This window comes from Sturnira hondurensis, unplaced genomic scaffold, assembly GCF_014824575.4.
Source record: "Sturnira hondurensis isolate 20B ecotype Veracruz unplaced genomic scaffold, ASM1482457v3 Scaffold0006413, whole genome shotgun sequence".
NCBI lineage: Eukaryota > Metazoa > Chordata > Mammalia > Chiroptera > Phyllostomidae > Sturnira > Sturnira hondurensis.
This window is the reverse complement of record NW_028079044.1, coordinates 29,046,323-29,066,851: the sequence shown is the minus strand read 5'-3', so window position 1 is coordinate 29,066,851 and position 20,529 is coordinate 29,046,323. Positions and strand designations below refer to the sequence as shown.

General features: G+C 33.1%; 1 protein-coding gene across 23 annotated transcripts in view; it reads right to left on the bottom strand.

Moving 5' to 3' along the window:
• The window catches only part of RIMS2 (regulating synaptic membrane exocytosis 2), a 464,240-nt gene that overhangs the window by 298,694 nt on the left and 145,017 nt on the right, over positions 1 to 20,529 (bottom strand). For 7 of the 23 annotated variants that reach the window (XM_037048362.1, XM_037048353.1, XM_037048361.1 and 4 more), the window contains exon 1: positions 9,263 to 9,649. The exons of 13 other annotated variants lie outside the window; for them this stretch is intronic. In XM_037048362.1, the coding sequence (XP_036904257.1) occupies positions 9,263 to 9,387 (125 nt within the window). In that variant the 5' untranslated portion in view covers positions 9,388 to 9,649. Of the gene's footprint in view, positions 1 to 9,262; positions 9,650 to 20,529 lie in introns of those variants that run through there. 3 more of the 23 variants (XM_037048355.1, XM_037048358.1, XM_037048365.1) reach the window with 1 other exon arrangement.

The window sequence follows — 20,529 nt, the reverse complement described above, 5'->3', positions numbered from 1 at the left end:
ATAGGATAAGCTTAAAAATTAAAAATAGGACTAACATATGAACGAGAAATTTTACTTCTAAGTATCTATCCAAAGTAAATAAAAATACTACCTTAAAAATATATCTACACCCCCATGTTCACTGCAGTATTATTTATAATACCCAAGATGCAGAAATAAACTAAGTGTCTGTGGACAGATAATGGATAAAGGAAATATGATTTATGATAGATGATTATATATGTACACAGGCATATATATTCAAATATGTATTATTCAACCATAAAAAATAAAAAATTATGTCATTTGCAACATGAATGTACCTTGAAAGTATTATGTTAAGTTAAATAAATCAGACAGAGAAAGACTACTACTGCAAGATCTCACCTATACGTGGAATCTAACAAAAAGAAAGATCACAAACTCATAGAAAGGTATGAGAAGAAATGGGTAAGTGACAGGTGTGGGTGGAGGAAGAGATGAGTAAATGTGTCAAAAGCTACAAACTTCCAGGTACAGATAAGTAAGTCCTGGGATATAATGTCCAACATCCAGCATGGTAGCTATCATTAATGATACTGTATTATATATTTGAAAGTTGCTAAGAGAGTAAATATTCAAAGTTATCATCACAAGATAAAACAACACTCAAGAGAAGAAAAACAATCAATGAAGACTGAGAAATAACCTGGATATTAAAATTAGCCTAAAAAGATTTTAAAGCTCTTACAATAAATATGCTAAGAGGAAGTTAAGGTATATGCTCATCATAAGTGAAAAATCCCAACAGAGAAATACAATAGGGAGTATAAAAGATAACCAAATAAAAACTTTAGAACAAAAATTAAAACATCTGAAATAACATATTCACTGTCAGAATTTCTGATAGATTATGAAAGCATCAATGAAGTTGAAAATTAATCTAAAAAACCAAAAAAATTACAAGTATTCAGGGAGTAATTTATAAAAAGCCTAAAATATATATAATCAAGAAAAAAGAGAGGGGGAGAAGGAAAAAATGTTAAAACAATGGAAAAAATTTCATGTTATGTGAAACATAAATACAATAAAAACCACATATAGACACATCTGAGTAAAAGAGCAACAGAAAAAAGATGAAGAGAAAATTCTGACAGCAACCTGAGAAGGACAACACATTAAATACAAAAGAAAACTGATTTCAAGTTGCACTGACTTGTCATCATTAAGTTATTTCTCATCAGAAACTATGGAAGCTTCTTTCAACAGCAAAAATTTTTTAAATAAAAAAAACAAGCAAAAAACATTGTCAACACAGAATGCTATAACCAGCAAAACTATTCTAAAAAGGAAGAGTATATAAAGAATATTTTTCAAATAAAAGTAAACCAAAATAAATATCCACACTTTGAGAAATACTAAAGGAAATTCTGAAGGCTGAACAAAAGCATAACAAATGGAAACTTAGATCTTCATGAAGCAAAATGATTTAAATGGTAAGAAAGAAAATAATTAGTATGAAAACATTAATCAGTGAAATAGTAGACAAATAATAGAGAAAATTGACAATGCTAAAGAAAAAATATGATCAACTCCTAGGTAAACTGATCAAGCAAACAAAGGAAAGATCACAAATTACAAGCTATACCAATATCAGATATAAAAGATTATCAATATAAATTCAATTGACATTGAAAAGACAATGAAAATTAAGAAATTTGAAAATGGTCGATTTCTTGAAAAAACACTGCTTACCCCAAGTAACAAAGATTAAACAAAATTTAAATAGCCTTATTTATTGAACAAATTAAATTCTTTATCAGAACTTTCACAGAAACAAAACTTCATGTCCATTCACTTCACTGGTGAATTCTATCACTTATTTAACGAAGAAATAACACCAATCCCACACCGAATGTTGACAAAATACAGCAGAGGTTAAAAAATCCCAGCTCACTTTATGAATCAGAAAACCCAATGCCAAGACCTATCAGTGATATTTCAATAAAAGAAAACAGAATTGCTTTCATGAACATAAATAAATAAACCTACTAAAATAGTAGAAAATATAAAAAGCTATTAATAAGCCAATAGACTCACAACTATGGTTTAACATTATACAATTGGTCTTAAGCATTATAATAAAATAAGAAAAAGAAATAAAAAGCATAAATATTGGATAAGAAGTAAAACTATTTGTAGATTACATAACTGTTTATAAAGGTTATTATAACCAATTTACAAGACAGTTGCGAAAACTAGTAAGTACATCTAGCAAGGTCAAAAGATACAAGGGTAATATTAAAAGTAAATTATATTTGTATACTACCAAAAAACTAGAAACTGAAATTTAAAAACTAGCTCTATTTTTAGTAAGATCAGAAACTTAAAATACTTCAGAAAAATTAACACATGGCATTCAAATCTCCTACACTTAAAGCTATAAAACATTCTTAGATAAATTTTAAAAGACCTAAATAAATGAAAGGATATACCATTGGGAGACTCAATGTTCAGATATTAATTCTCCTCAGAATAATTGACAGAAATATAAAACAATCTAAGTCTTAATCCCAACAAACTTTTAAAGCAACATTACAAGTTGATTATAAAATATATATGAAAGTGCAAAGGACCTACAACATTTAGTAAATCTTTAAAAAATAAAGTTGGAGGACTTATACTACCTGACAAGATTACTTACAAAGTTAAGATATTGGGGTATTGCATAAAGATAGACAGACAGCTCTTTGAGACAGAATAGACAGCCCAGAAATTGAACTACATTTATACCATTATTTCTTTATAAAGGTGACAAAACAATCCAATAGGGTATAGAAAGTCTTTAATTCTATTCAGCAAATACTGATGAAACACTGAAAACCCATCCGGAAAAATATAAATCTTGACCTCTATCTTCATACCAGACACATAAAAATTAATGTGTGTTGGATTGTATACTTAAAATGAAAGGCTAAAACTATAAATACCTAAAAGATATAAGGAAGAGTAGTTTCATGACTTAGGTATTGGCAAAGGATTATTAGAGACAGCACATAGAAAACAAAAACCATAAGAGAAAAATATTGATAAATTAAAAATTTTGTTCCTCTAAAGGCATTAAGAAAATAAACAGGCATGCCACAGAGAGAAAATATTCACAAAGCATATATCTAATATATATCTACAACTCATTAATAAAAACAAAAGTAACCTAATTTTAAAAATTTGGGGGACACCTCACAAAGGAAGACATACAAATAGCCAATGAGCATATTAAAAAGGTGCTTGACATTGTCAGTCATGAGGCAAATACAAAATAATATTATAAGGAGATATTATTATAAACTCAAATGACAAAACTCTGAAAGACATATCATAATATTTGGCAATTATTAGGAGCCACCAAAACTCTCAAACATATTTGTGGGAATTAAAATGTACGACCCTTTTTTTAAATGGTCTAGTATCATAGAACTAAACATACACCTACCTTGTGACCCACTTCCTCTTCTGGTATTCATCCAAATATATATAGATAGATAGATATTAGATTTAGATATAGATATAGATATAGACATATAATCTCCATAAACAAGCATATGAGTAGAGTGCAGTATGTTCATAACATGGAATACTATTCAGAAATAAATATAAGGGAAAACTACCCATACATGCCACAACATGGATGAGTTGTTTAAAATTACGCTGAGTAAGTCTTTTATAAAAAATATATTCTATACAGTTTCAATTATATGAAATTCTGTAACCTAGAAAGCTAATTTATAGTAGGGAAATAAGCAGAACAATACTTGGCTGCAGAGGCTGAGGGAAGCTGGTATTCACTGGAAAGAAGCCACAGCGGTTGAGTGGAAACTCAGAGGTTAATGAATACACAGTCCCTAACTCTAGAAGCTCAACATAGTGACTTGACCAATATCACATAACCAGTAAGGAGTCACCCCAATACATTAACACAAGTCCTGTGTGCAACACCACACAGGCTAAAGCTACCGCGTTTGCAGAAAAGTCGAGCACAAATCAGTCCTTCATGAAACATGGCAGCTCCCCTTGTCACTTCCCATTACTTCTCTCTCTGGCATTTCAAGGGTCGCACAATGAGATGGAAAATTTAAAGGAGTTTAATTACAAGTCCTGAGTTTGATTTAAGAAACCAGCTAAAAATTGTGTTTCTTAGAGCCTATGTGGGTCTCACGTCCCAATTTCTAAATCAGAGCTGTTCCATTTTTACCTGCTTTACATACTGAGTGTGTTCTTGAAAAAAAAAGAAGCAGAGCTTAAAAAACACTTGGCAAAATAGAGATCCTTTAAATTTTAAGGTAACCACAATTTCAAAGTTCAATGGCTTTTTCCATTTTACCCAAAGGAAGTGTTCTGATACACCCATTTTTGATGTACTTAATTAAAACTTCTCCAATTCAGAAGCCAAACTCAAACTGTGAATCAGTCCTACTTGTGAATTCTTTTGTTGGTTACATGAATCTTTGTAATTCACAAGTGGATATGAGGACAGCCACAGCACATATGAAATGAATCCATTTTCTACTCACTGAATAGTGCCAGAATGGAAAAGAAGGGAGTTAACTAGTAATTATCTTCTTTGAGTTTTTGAAGATCCTTTATGATCATCTAAAAATTTACAATAAAAAGAATAGTTAACATTTACCTGTCAGTCATCAGCAAAGGTAACAGCTTTATAAAACATTATTTTCAATAAAGAAAATACTTAAAGGTTGTTTATCAGTATCAGATTAAGTGTGTATACTAATAATTGTGATATATAGCTAAGGTCCAAATTAAAGATTCAAATAAAAATATTAATGATATAAATCTATGAATTGAAAGTCATTTTGACTAGAAATATAGAGATAATTATTTAGAGAACCTTTTAGGTCTATAATGTATAACTTTTATATTTATAATTATTATGCATTTAACAAGGTTTACATACATAAGTAATACGGGCACATGTGTGCACATGTGTGCATGTTATCAGACTAGTAGGTGGCTCTTTTCTTCAGTAATGAAATACACTAATGAAATATGTTCCTATCATGATGTATCAATTGTGCTGTGCTCCTGCCAACTGCAAACAATACACACTGTCAGTATGGCGCTCTCAGAGCTACGAAAAGTACGCATGCTACTCTTTCAATGTCAAAGTAGCTGTTAACATGCCATGATAAATAACAGGTGTCTGTGCCAGAAATCCTGAACACATACTGATAGCTTATTATAAACTAAAGCCATAGTGAATGGTATGTACATGACTAAATACTTCTGACCAGAAACACTACCAAGCTAAACAATTAAACATTTATTTTACAAATTCAAATTTTTTCTTAAATAACATGAATGTTTTAGTATTGTGGGAAATGTTTCAGGGGAAAAGAATCCATTTACACTAGGTAATGTCAAGCTTTCCATTTTCTTTTTATAATTAGAGCAGCCCTATAATTATTGTCAAACACTTTTAAGGGAGAAAAGTGATACTACTTATCAATAGTGGAACACAGCAGGCACAAACTAGGACTAGTTCAGACAAACCAGAAATTGCTTGTGGTTAATTTACATATAATTAAAAGCACCAACAAATCCAAATACTCTTTCATCTACCAGTTTTTTTATTCCTATTTTTAATACAAATTCTGTATATCTTTTAATATAAAAGCCTGCACCTGTATATATACAGAAGGGAGAGAAAGACTGGCTTTAATAGCCATTCTGAGTGAATCCAGTCCTATTATGCCCCTGTGTGGCCAGCCAACATAGCAAGTTCACTGTCACACATTTAGTGGCAAAGAAATAATTACATCTGAAGGAAAATACATTATCTTCACTGTACAAAAAAAATTCCTAAAAGTCAGTAAATGGAAAAACTGAAGAGACAGTAAGTACACTTTTCCAGAAATTTTATCACAAAAAATAGTAATCATCTTTGAATACTGTTCAAAGCAATTACTTACTCAATGCAGTGGACTCCATTAAAAATACACTTTCTAGCATCCCAATATTTATGTTTCCTTCCAAAGACAAGATCATAAGATTTAGATTTCATAATAAATTTAATATTTGAGGACTTTTCTACTGGCAACAAAGCAATTGTCTTTGTATCCTGATTAATTTAATATGGGAAAATAACTTTACAGCCAGAAAACTTGATAACAAAAATTTAAGTAAAAGTGGCATTTCATCAAAACCTATCAAGTGAATTACATAGAATGCAGACAGTGATTTTTTTTTCTTGCTGAATCTTCAGTTGTTTCATTTTAGCTGTAAAACAACAGAGCATATCTTGCCACTTCTTGCATGCACTAAAATGTTACTCAAGAACCACAATGATAAGAGAATAAGTTAAGAACTTTCAGTTTGGAACATAAAGGTTGTGTTATACAAGTTCCAACACAAAGCTAGTTAGTCTAAAATACTCTAATGATTTTCACTCACAAATAAATTTCAATTATTCATCAGACAATAACATACTTTAACAATCTATATTAATCTCCAGTTTACTGATTTATGATATATAAAATACTGTTGGTGTCTTTAAAACCTTTGTTCCTGTGACAGGCTGAATGCTTTTGGAGTAATAATATTGGGAGATTTTAATTTTTAATCTTTTATTACTAATATGTCATAGAAGCAAGCTGCCCTATCATCTGACAACTTATGAAAGTTGAGTTGCAGATTTAGGGACAAATAAGATACCTAGAAAAGTCTCAAGAAAACCACTTGAAAGGGTCCCCTTTAAATAATATATTGTCTATAACTGATGCACAATACTATTCTAGTAATTTCTCCTAGAAAGCAATTCAGAAGAAAATATAATCTAATTGTCCATTTCCTTGATGTTATTTTCAGTAAAGATGTAATTTAATGTCACAATACAAATACCGAATATTCCACTGAACTAGTCCAAACAATTACTATTCATTCGGTAACAACCAAACTATTTATTCTTCCCAGAGGTGATAGTTATGTAATTGGTGCTTCAAATCTCAAGAGCATAATGCCTAGCTTATGAAGTTGAAAAGCCCATTTTTTAGAAAAAAATTTTAAAGTTATAAGATAACATCTCCTTTTGACCACTCAAGTCATTCTTTTACCACTTTTTTTTTCAAGATGACTTTTTATTTTTTAGTCTACATCTTTCTGATTCAATACTAACTAAAATACTGATGCTTAGGTATTTGTATTTTTAAAAATCTAAGCAAAATGATAATTTTCAAAGACCATTGTGCCTGATCTGAACACAAAGTGACCAAAATATTAAAATATGTAGAGGGAGGGATTAATTGTACATTCTTATAAATTTATTTTTACTCTTTATATTTCTAAAGTAATAGCTATTTGTAAGCTGGTTTTAACTAATTTTATAAGTAAACCAAGTACTTGATTAATTACGAAGATCAACAGATCTACACGTGAAAAAATGTCGTATGTTTTTATGAGACTGAAGAGTTAAGAACATAAGCAAGGATTTTTTCCCCTAGAACAGAATAAATTCTTTATTGATTAATTAGCAATTTCTGATAATGTAGGTAAAAAATAAAAATAAGTTAAATAAGGCAGATGTTGTAGAATCCTTAGAAAATCCACAATTTAATGTTTAACTACAGCAATATAAAATTTCAGATTTTTAATAATGAAAGCATTACATTATAAGCATGACAACAATAAAAGAAACTTGAGGTCAAAGCAAATGTATAGTAATAGGGATGCATACAATTTCCTCAAAAATAGATATTCTCATATTTTAAAACTAGTAATATTCAGCTTGAAATTAATTCCATACCAAGGAACATTCCATAAAATTAATTCCATGCTGTTAATAGCACAATTTCTAAAGTTAATACACACCCAGCCCTAATATTAATATTTTAAACAAATAAATTTTGGCCTTAAAAACATGAGAGAGAGAAATCAAGCAAGGAAAAGACTTGCAGAGGATGAGCACAGACCCTAAAACTCTGGTAGCTTCAGGTCATGGAATTTTTAAGAAAGCCACACTGCCTCTTTTATTTAAATCAATACCGTATGTTTTATCATAAATCACACACTTAAACAATGTATTACTAAATAAGAAAACTCACTATCTTAAAATATAGATAGCCTAACATAGAATATCATAACATTTCTCACTACTACACACGTTATCTTAGTCCAAAAACAAAATGTAAGAAAATCAGATTAACTAATTGAAAAAACTGCACTGAAATTTTATTAAAAAGAAGACAGGCTGTTCCATATTCAATGGAGAGGTCAGAGATATATTTATCATTGGTAAACATTTTAAATGTCTACAAATTTATAAAGTCCTCTTTACATTTGCTAAATTAAAGCACATACTGTTAGTAGGTATTTTTAATCTCTAAAATAAGCTGCCTTACATTGTGCAAAGATCCTGAAGAGAGGAGACAAGCAAAACCACTCAATATTCTATTCACTCTTAGTTTTCCCTCAATTTCCAGAAGGTTTAAATGCATTATCATTTCTTTCTCAGTCTTTCTCCATGTATATTTGGTTACAGTGGAGTTTTTGTCTATACTAGGTACATAACATTAGAAATTCTTAAAAGGCAAACAACTCAAAGGAGGGGAAAAACTGAATGATAAAACTGCATTTTTAAAGCCTTCTTCATAGGCTATCTCTTTTACTGTAAGCTACAGAAACCATCTAAAACATATGCTCATAATTTAACAATCTTCACCACAAAAAAAAACTGATCAGCTTGAAAAGCAATAGAATTTATAACAAAACATCCTTGCAAACTAGCTGATCTAATACAAAGCATTATTAGCAGTTCCATAATATAGCTTGTTTAAAAGTGATTACTGATCCACCCTGCATAGAGATATATCTTAGACCTATAAAATATCTTCCGCATGTTCTACAAAGAGCATGCATGACTGCTAATTCACATTTTCCAGCAAATCACATATGATTTGCAATATATATGCAATATAATCACTGCCCCGATCACAAAGAAAAAAAAAGGTCAGGCATTTTAAGTTAGTCCTTTTATTTACTAGAAACTGAAATCATTGAAACTGTATGTTTCAGAGGTCAAGCTAGTTAAATTTTAAGATGTTTTCTGTGCTTTGAAGTAGCTTGTTATCCTCTTAAAATCAATTACGAACACTGCACAAAATTTTATATTTCTGATAAAAATCAACATCCTTATAATGCCAACATTTCAATACAGAAAAATTTTTACAGACATATAAGATTGTTATTCTGAAAATACAAATGCAAAAAGAAAATACAGTTTAGCTTTACTCACCTTGCATTGTTGTTCAGTGTTTGTCCAAAAAGCTCATTTTGTAAAATATTTTGTGGGGATGAAAACACCCCATGAAAATGAGATAAAACAGAATTGCAGACCTGGCGCAATGTCTCAAATTGCATTTTCTTTCTTTTTTTTTTCTCCCTTCTCTTATTTTTCCTTACCACCTGTCTTTAAAGTCATCTATTTGCAGACACCATCACATAAAAACATGCCAATCAAGTTCCATATTTCTCCTGAGCTCTGTAAAAACTGTGCTTAAATGAGCAGAGGTTGATAGTTAATTGTACAGTCATTATTCTTCTAATTCAGTCGTAGAAGATTCAGTACCCGTGCAGCTTTCGGCTTTCTCCTGACTGTAGCAAGAATTCTAAACAGCAGTGAGCTTTTTGGGCATTCCCAGCCGAAGTGTGAAGCTGAGCTGCTTTCATGTACTCTACTCATATTTCTCTAAGCCTATTAAAAACACGCAATGAATAGATGCTGTCGTCAGGAGTTTCAGCACATCTGGCTGCCAGCAATAAAATCTAAGAAGTAGTAAAAATGGGGACAAGGTATCTTCTTAACATTACTATTAGGTAAAAAGGAAAGAAATGATGCATTTCCCAACCTTTTTCTCTTTCCCTGAAAAATAAGCCATTCCAGCAACAGAATATATAGGTCTCTTCAACGTTCAAGCTGCTGCATACACTAGAACACTCTAAAAATAAGTGGTATGTCCTTCTTTTGATATCATGAAACAATAAAAAGATGCTAGACCATAGAGCTTTAATTGCCTGCATTTGTTAATGCCATACTCCTAAAGAAACATTTGGAAAACATGTACTTTATCATCTTAATTTCTTATTTAATTTGAAAATATCTTCATTTATTTATTTTTAAAGAAAAATCAATAATGTTCAATCTGGCCCCTTTTAAAAGGCCATACACGGTGACTACATAATTTTTTTTGTACTAACTCCCTCTATTCTCTTCTACACACATATCACTGTCAATTAATAGGCACATAGATATACTAAGAAATTTTTTTAAATGGCGAACTCTGTTTTGATATGAGTAAACATATCACAAAAGAATAACACAAAATAAACATGCAATATAAATTTTTAAATGACTCAAAATTAAATGTTCTAAGATAAATTTTTAAGGAACTAATTCGTTTCTTCTATAAAGTAGATGTTCAGGGTTTTCAGGACCATGTGTAAAGGACACATGGACAAAGCCAAAGGGGTAGGATCAAGGGTGAAAGGTGGGGGTGCCTGGGGTGGGGGGAGTGGTGGGGATAAAATGGAGACAAGTGTAGTTGAACAACAATAAAATAATAATAAAAAAATAAGATGTTGAATTATGAGTTTGTCCTCAACTAAAAGCACTCCTATTTTGCTCATTATTTAAGCAATAATTTTATTGATGCATACTAAACCACTTATGAAATACACACACACACATAAAGTATTTTGGTTTATAAAGTACTCCTAAATCACTTTTCTAATATCCAGAAAACACTGTGAGCGGGTGATAATGTTGCTATCACTTTTTAGATTTATTTTTTAATTTTTATTGAATTTATTGGAGTAATATTGGTTAATAAAATTATTAGGTTTCAGGTATACAGCTCTGTAACACATCCTCTGTATATTGTACTGAGTCTTCACCACCCAAGTCAAGCCTCCCTCCCTCACCATTTATCTCCCTTCTCCCCTCTTCCACTTCCCCAGGCCCCGTCCCTCTGTGATCACATACCGTTGTCTGTGCCTATGAGTTTTGGGGTTTTGTTTGCTTAATTCCTTCGCCTTTGTCACCCAGATGATGTATCATAGAACTGTAAACTTGAAATCTGTGTAATCTTATTTACCAATGTTACCCCAATAAATTTAATTTAAAAATAAACAAATCAACACTTGAAAAAAGTGCAATCTAAAAGTAATCAAAAGATTTCAAAAAGATATAAGAGCGTAATGTATTTTTGTCTATTAAATTGGCCAAGTATTGATCGGTGGGTCAGAGAAGGGGCACTCTCATACCATATGTATTGGCAGGACTGTACACTCGCAGAAGCTTTTGAAAAATATTCTGTAATATGCTACCAAAACTTTAGAAATGTTCAAAACCCAAGAGGACACTAGAAGAATACATACCAAAATGTTGGTATTATCTCTGGGTGAAAACATCACACATTTTTCCCATTATATTTTTTGATATACTCAGCTAAAAGAAAGGCCCAAAGTTATCTATGGTAGGGAACTCTAAAATCACAATGAAATTATTAATCATAACATACAAAGTGTTGGCGGCTTTCACTTAGCAATGCTCAAGTGAAGCAAATACCAGATTATTTGTTTTCATGTGCTTAGCTATATCTATTGGTAATGGTATTCTCTCTTCTATCAATAAGTTATTAAAATTCTGTAAAACCTCAATTTTTTAATTAGTACTATGAAACATTCAGATAAAATAAAAAACAAAACAGCACTAACATCTTTACAATATCCTTAAAAATATGTAAGATCTTATATTAAAATTATTTTCGAGTCTTGGTTTACAAATGCCTAGTGGTTAAAGCTAAAAATTTGACACAAACTCAGAAATTAAATTTTTAAAAATTGGGAAATTATGCTCTTCTAAATTAATAAAAACCAAGTCTGTTACTTGTAAGGCACAATCACTCACAGTGTACTTAAATTTTACAGTTTTAAAGATGTCTGAGTTTATTTTGAATTTTTAAGAGTATCAAAACTTTTCTATTAAAATGCTCCGTGCCCTGGCTGGTGTGGCTCAGTGGACTGAGTACCAGCCTGCGAACCAAAGGGTCGCTGGTTTGATTCCCAGTCTAGGGCACAAGCCTAGGTTACAGGCCAGATCCCCAGTAGGGTTACATAAGAGGCAACTACACATGTTTCTCTCTCTCTCCTTCTCCCTTCCCCTCTCTAAAAATAAAATAAATAAAATTCTTAAAAAAATGCTCCTTACATGCAAACATCTAAACATAGCTAATCAATTAATAAAACCATATAACATATATATATAATCCATAACAAATCCCTGAAATTCTACAGAAAATTTTCACTTTATTAAAATACAAATCTGTAATTTTATATAGTTGAAATAACTGCACTAATCTTCCATTACATTATTCTTGTTCCACTGACTACCTAAAACATCTGTTTGATTAAAATCTAAGGGTTAGAAGAAATATGGTTCAGAGAACAAGTTTTTTAATATGTTTTACAAATAATATTTCCCTAGGGCAAGACCACAGACCCATTCACCTCAGGGACAACAAATAAGCAAAGAAATAAAAGGCAGATGACAAAATTTCAACAAGAAGAAGGAGAAGGAAAAAACAAAGAAGAAGAAAAAGGAGGAGAAGAGGAGGAAAGAGCATTCAATAAAGGTAACTATATCCATTAACAATGATATATAGCTGCTTCGACTAAATAAACTGATGAACAAAATAGAAACAGAAGTGTGGATACATGGAAAAGACTGGTAGCTGTCTAAGGGTAGGAAGAGAGAAGACTGGATGAAAGTAGGTGAAGAAACTAGCCAAAGAACACATATACATAACTCGTAGACACAGACAACAGTGTGGTGATGGCCTGATGGAAGCACTCGGGGGGCCAAATAGAGGTGTACAAAGGGATGGGGGGAATTGTGACATCTGCAATAGTGTAAACAATAAAAATAAAGTTCGAAAAAAAGAAAGAAAATGGTTTAGTTCAAATATCCTACAGCAGTTTTCATAAGCTTTAAGAAACACATTGATTCTCAGTTATTTTCGGGTGTACAAAAAAATTCTGTAATATTTCCTGGGGCTTGACCTTTATGTCTAGTGTTGACCACTGCTACAGAACAGACTCCTTACAGTTTCTACCATGGAGTTCTGAAAGGAACAGGGAAAGCTCCACAAATGTAAGAAGCCCCACCATCATCACCATCTCCCTGACTCCTCTTTCCAGACCAGAAATGTGAGGGCTAATCCTGTTGTGCTTTGGCTGCAGCTGCACTGTTACGAGAGGCAGTACAGAGCTGCTGCAACTGTCCAGGGCCACAGCAGCTCTTCCCAAAGTACTTCCCACACCTACAAACCGGCAGCAGCAGAAATATCTTTCCCATTGAATTGTGAGACTTAGGCTCTTAAGGTCCAATCCTAGATTGAACCTCAAGAACAAAAATGTTCAGTGATTATTACCTGCTCTGACACCTAGAGGTTCCACCTTTCAGAGGAAAGAGAACCAAGATCTCTGAAAACACAATTTGTTAAGTCCATCCAGTCCTAGGAGTGCTAGTTCTGAGTATATATTCCCTCGATAACTATTAAGAGAATTACCGAAAGCAACACTACAACTTCAGGGAGCTATAGGAAAATGAATAAGATCCAACCCCATCTCTAATAGCTACATTTACCAAGAACTACAGCACAAGAAATGTTTATAGCCTTGGGACTCCAAGCACTCACACACAAGCTTGCAAACTCCCTCCACAAGATACTTCAGCTACCTACCTTCCAAGTGTCTCTAGATTTTTCAAGGAAAGAAATACTGCACATTGTTATCTTAAGAAAATTAAAAATAATAATCACTGGCACTACGATAAGTGTATTTAGCAAAATATGGGAATAAAATACTATGCAATAATACTGGCCACCAAGAGTTCTCATCCACAATTTCTTTCTTTCATGCAGTTCCCTTGTACTCATTACATGTTTAAAAATGGGAGAGTGGAGACACCATAAGTATGCCAGAATATTACTTCACTACAGGTGAAAGCAGGGAGGACAATTAGGAAGCTACTGCAGCAATCAAAGCAAGACTGGCTAGCTTGGATTAAAGTGACCACAGTGAGACGGAGATGAAGGAGCACCAAAAAAGTAGATGTTGAATAAACAAGACATACTGACTGATTTGCCACAGGGGTGGGATGTGGTATATGGAGGTCAAGAGCAAAGTCAAAAAAGACTCTCAGATTTCTCTCTAAAGTAACCAAGCAGATAGTCTTAAAACTTGCTGAGGCAAAGAATGTTAAAGGAGGAGCAGACTGAGGGAGAAGGAAGGGGAAGATGATGAGTCGTAGAATTTAAGTAGCATGCAAGATAGCTAAAAAGACATGAGTATGCAATTGAGTATGTCACTCTGTGGTTGAGAAGAGAGTTCTCAGCTGGAGATAATAAATTCAGGAAGCATCAGCATGTTAGTAATGATTCAACCAAGCGAGAAGATGAGATCACCCAAAGAAAAAGTACAAAATTGGGGTGAAAGGGTGGTGGTAAGGGTGGGGTCCGCTGTATTAGACAAAGCACCAAGGCACTATTCTCCAATAAGCCACCAGGTAAAGAAGAAATCAGTACAGGAGAGAGAGCAGGAGCAGCCACAGAAGTAGGAGGAATCAGGAAAATGTGATGGCCTAAAAGACAGAGTTTAAGAATGGTGTATCATCAGCTCTGTTATACAATATATTCTGTCATCCGGAATTTGAACAAGTGCTGCTATGACCCTGTGCTTCAAAACAATTCTGAAAAGCAAATCTTAGAGTTATTCTTGGGCTCTCTTAGACTGAAATCATTCATTCCATAGGACTCATGAAAATGGACTGAGAGCAGGCATCTTCCAAGTTTCTGTCATCAACCTCCTTTCCTCCCTTGGTGAAAGGGAAGCAAACAAAATGTTTAGTCTTGGTTCAGCCAAAGAAGAAGACCTATGCAAATAAAATATTTACATGTATTTTGAGCCAATCCTACCACCTTAAAAAATACAATCAGACATGCCTGGACCTTAAAAATAGACACAGACCAAAATCAATCACAGAACCCAGCTACTTTTAAGTAAAGGTAATTAAGCACCAAATATGAAAGTAGAAAAAAATAATGTAAAGACTTACTCTATCAATTTTCCATGTAGCTTAACTCTTTTTCTTAAAGTTTCTTCCTCAAATACCTAATTTACTTATTATTTAATCTATTTTAAAAGCCTCTTAGTTCTGTGTGACTCAAATAACCAGTGATTTTATTGCTGTATTATTTCCTATCTTTAATAAAAACCCTCCCTTGACCCCACATTCCCTTCTAGGTACTGCCCCATTTTTATGCTCTTTTCTACAGCAAAATTTCTTAAAGAAGTTGTCTACACTTGCTATTTCCACTTCCTCAGTATCACATTATCTTCTCAACCTATAACAATCAAGATTTCATCTGCAATTCTCCACTGAGATTGCTCCCACCAATGACATCTACATTGCCAAATTCTAAGACAATTCTTATTCTAACATGATTCTCCTCCAGCATTTAACACTGATGCTATGCTGTCCACGGGTCTTAAACCATTTTTATTCTTTGTTCCTGAAACATATCCCCCTGATTTTCCTTTTGCTCAGTGGCAATTTTTCCCTCAGTGTCTTTTGCTGGCTTTTACTCCTCTCTTAGATCTCTCAGTACCAGGAATGTCCACAGGTCTGTTTTGGCTATACTGGAAACTTCTGTTTTTTAATCTCTATGCTCTCCCTAGGTGACTTACATCCCATTATATTAAATATCTTCTATATGTTATACCTTTCCATACTCATCCCCTACACTCCAAACTCATATAACTGTCTGTCAACTTCACATTCCCAAATGGAAGTCAAAAGGTAACCAAACAGAATTCCTAATCTCCTCATCCCAACTAGTATTTCTACAGTTTTTCCTATCCTGGAAAAACCACTATGATTTATCTAGGAGGTATTCTTGATTTTTCTTTCTTTAACATCCCAACAAATATATCCAATCTATTAGAAGTAATTTCTACTAACTCCATCTTCAAAATGAGGCACAAACCCATCAACTTTTCCATCCTCCAGTTCAAGTCACCAATAACTCCCTTCTTTTTTAAAAAATATTTTATTTATTTAGCGAGAAGGAAGGAAGGGAGAAAGAGAGGGAGGGAAACATCACCTGGCCCCCTACTGGGGACCTGGCCCACAACCCAGGCATGTGCCCTGACTGGGAATCGAACTGGCCACCCCTTAGTTCACAGCCCAGGCTCAATCCACTGAGCTACACTAGCCAGGGCAATAACTCCCTTCTTGACTACTTCAATGGCCCTCCTAACTTCTCTCTGCACCAAATCTTTTCCTTTTATAGAATTTATTGGGTTGACACTGGTCAACAAAATTATACATGTTTCAGGTGCGCAATTCCACAATACATCATCTGTACACTGTATTGTGTGTTCACCACCACAAGTCAAGTCTCCATCCAGCACCAATTATGCCCCTATCTCTTCCTATACCTCTCTCCAATCCCCCCCCCTCAGTAACCACCACACTGTTGTCCCAGTCCAAGAGTTCTTTTTCTCTTTTTTGCTCAATCCCTCCACCAGCCCCCACCCAGCCCTCTTACCCACCCCCACTTCCAACAGCTGTCAACCTGCTCTTTTATCTATGAGTCTGTCTCTATTTTACTTGTTGGTTCATTGTGTTCATCAGATTCCACATATGAGTGAAATCACATGGTACTTCTCTTTCTATGATTGGCTTATTTCGCTTAGCTCAATGATTGATCTGCAGGTCCATCCATGCTGCCATAAAAGGTAAGATGTCCTTTTCACGGCCAAGTAGTATTCCATTGTATGAGTTTACCACAGCTTTTATATCCACTCATCTACTAATGGACACTTGGGCTTTTTCCAAACCTTGGCTATTGTAAATAACACTGCAATGAACATAGGGGTGCATATATTCTTTCAAATTACTGTTTTGGGTTTCTTCAGCTAAATTCCCAGAAGTAGAATTGCTGAGTCATATGGCAGTTTCATTTTTAACTTTTTGAGGCAACTCCATACTGCTTCCCACAGTGACTGCACCAGTCTGCATTCCCACCAACAGTGCACTAGGGTTCCCTTTTCTCCACATCCTCACCAGCACTTGTTGTTTGTTGATTTATTGATGATAGTTATTCTAACAGGTGTAAGGCGATATCTCATTGTGGTTTTAATTTGCACTTCTCTGATTAGTGATGTTGAGCATCTTTTTATATGTCTATTGGCCATCTGTATGTCCTCTTTGGAGAAGTGTCCATTCAGGTCCTTAGCTCATTTCTTAATTGGATTGGGGGGGTCTTGGTTGTGTAAGTTCTTTATAAATTTTGATATTAACCCCTTATCAAAAGTATCACTGGAGACTATGTTTTCCCATTTAGTGTGCTGTCTTTTCATTTTGTTGATGGTTCTGTTTGCTGTGCAAAAACTTTCAAGTTTGATGTATTCCCATTTGTTTATTTTTCTTTAGTTTCCCTTGCCCAAAGAGATATCGGAAAATATATTGCTCTGAGAAATGTCCAAGATCTGACTGCCCATGTTTTGCTCTAAGATTTTTTATGGTTTCAAGTCTAAGGTTTAAGTCTTTAATCCATTCTGAGTTTATTCTTTTGTATAGTGTAAGAAAGTGGTATAGTTTCATTTTGTTGCATGTAGTTGTCCAATTTCCCAACACTATTTATTGAATAGATTATCTTTACCCCATTGTATGTTTTGCCTCCTTTGTCAACTATTAATTGATTGCAAAGATGTAGGTTTAATTCTAAGCTCTCTATTCTGTTCCATTGATCTATATGTTTGTTTTTATGGCAGTACCATGCCATTTTTATTACTATGGCCTTATAGTACAGTTTGATATGAGGTAGAATAATTCCTCCATCTTTGTTCTTCTTTAAAGATGGCCATTGCTATTTGGGATCTTTTGTGGTTCCATACATTTTTTGAAATATCAGGTCAAGGTCCATAAAATATGACATTGGGAGCTTGATAGGAATTGCATTGGATCTATAAATTGCTTTGAGTAGCATGGACAGTTTAATGATTAATTCTTCCTTTCCATGAACATGTCATAATTTCCACTTATTTGTAGCTTCTTTAATTTCTTTCTTCAGTGTCATAATTTTCTGAGTACAGGTCTTTTACCTCCTTGGTTAAATATATTCCTAGGTATTTCATTCTTTTTGTAGCAATTGTGAATGAAATTGTTTTCTTGATAGTTCATTAATGGTACATAAAAATGCAACTGAATTCTGGGTATCCTGTTACTTTTTGTACCCTGAGTTCATATCAGTTCTAGTAGTTTTTTGTTGGAATCTCTAACATTCTCTATATACTGTATCATGTCATCTGCAAATAATGGCAATTTTACTTCTTTCTTTCTAATGTGGATGCCTTTTATTTCTTCATCTTATCTGACTGCTATAGCTAGAACTTCCAGTACTATGTTGAATAAGAGTCGTAAGAGTAGACATCCCTTTCTTGTTCTGATCTTAAGGAAAACACTTGTCATTTTTGACCATTGAGTATGATGTTGGCTGTGGGTTTGTCATATATAGACTGTATTACACTGATTATGTTCCCTCTATTTCACACTTTACTGAGAGTTTTTATCATAAGTGTGTGCTGGATTTTATCAAATGCTTTTTCTGCACTACTAATATGATCAAGTAGTTCTTATCCTTCCTTTTGTGTCAGTAGTGTGTAATGTTTATTGATTTGTGGATATTGTACCAACCTCGAATCCCTGGAAAAAATCCCACCTGATCATGGTGTATGATCTTTTCAATGTATTATTGCTGGATCTGCTTTGCTAATATTTTGTTGAGGATTTTACCATCTTTCTTCATCAAGGATATTGGCCTAAAATTTTCTTTCTTTGTAGTGTTTTTAACTGGTTTTGAAATTAGGATAATGCTGGCCTTGTAAAATGAGCTTGAGAGTCTTAGAGTCTTCCCTCCTCTTGAATTTTTTTGGAATATTTGAAAAGAATAGGTGTCAGTTCTTCTTCAAATGTTTGGTAAAATTCACCTGTAAAACCATCCTGTCCAGGACTTTGGTTTGTTGGGACTTTTCTGATTACTGCCCCCATTTCTCTAATTGGAATCTATTAAGATATTCTGATTCTTCCTGATTCAGCTTTCAAAGATTATATATTGCTAGGGATTTATCCATTTTGTTCAGATTGTCCATTTATGGGTATATAGCTATTAATAATATTTTCTTACATACTTTGTATTTCTTTAGTACAAGTTCTTGCTATTATTTATTTGAGTCCTCTCTCTTTTTTTATTGTCAATCTTCTTTACCTTTTCAAAGAACCAGCTATTGGTTTCATTAATTTTTTGTATTTTTTAGAATGTATTTCATTTATTTCTTCTCAAATCTTTATTATCTCCACCCTCCTACTGTATGATCTTTGTTTGTTGTTCTTTTTCAAATTCCTTTAAGTGTAAAGTTAGATTGTTTATTTGAGAGTTTTCTTGTTTTTTGAGATAGACCTGTCATGCTATAAATTTCCCTTGTAGGACTGTTTTCACTGTGTTCCATAGATTTGGGGTTGTTGAGTCCTCATTGATTTCAAGGTGCTTTTGGCTTTTTTTCTTGAGCTCATTGTTAACCTATTCATCATTTAATAACATGTTATTTAGCCTCCATGTCTTCATGTGTTTTCAGTTTTCTTCTTGTGATTGATTTCTATTTTCATGCCATTATGGTAAGAGAAGATGCTTGATATGATTTCAGTCTTCTTAAATTTATTGAGACTTGCTTTGTGTCCCAACATGTTGTCTGGCCTGGGAAATATTCTGCATCAATTCTTATCTCCTATAAACCATCCTCTACACACTGAATTACCATATAAAACATAAAGGATATCATAACCTTTCCATATTTAAACAATAGTATCCTATCAAATTTAAAATAGAATATTAACTCCATCATTTTACAGAAGAAAGAAAGATACATTTTGTCCATGTGTTTGGTCACAGAGTCAAAATTAGCATACACTGCTCCTTCTCACAGGCCAGTATTCCTTATATAGTACCGCTATGTTTTCGACAGTCACCAACTCTTTCTGCATGCTCTCATTTAAAATGTAAACTAATTATATAGTTTATAAGGGTCTCAGAATGTAAAAATGAAAGGATGATATGAAAATACAAATAAGACCAATGTAGACCTTGAAAGTAAATGTAATTCTCAAATCCCATATTTTTTGAGACAATAAAACATGAACATAGCCTAAAGCATGAGATCAAAATATACTTAGGCAAAAGGAGAAAATACTGCAATGAGAAAGATCAAATTTTCATAATTCTTCCCAGTCACATGACTAATTCTTATAAGCAAAATTAACCAGAAAACAAAAACAGGTTTTTACCACTTTCCAGCTGTAAATTTTAAATCATACTTCAAAACTTTTAACCATGTCAAATAATTTATATAAGTGAATTTCAGATATACAAGGTCTACCCAGAA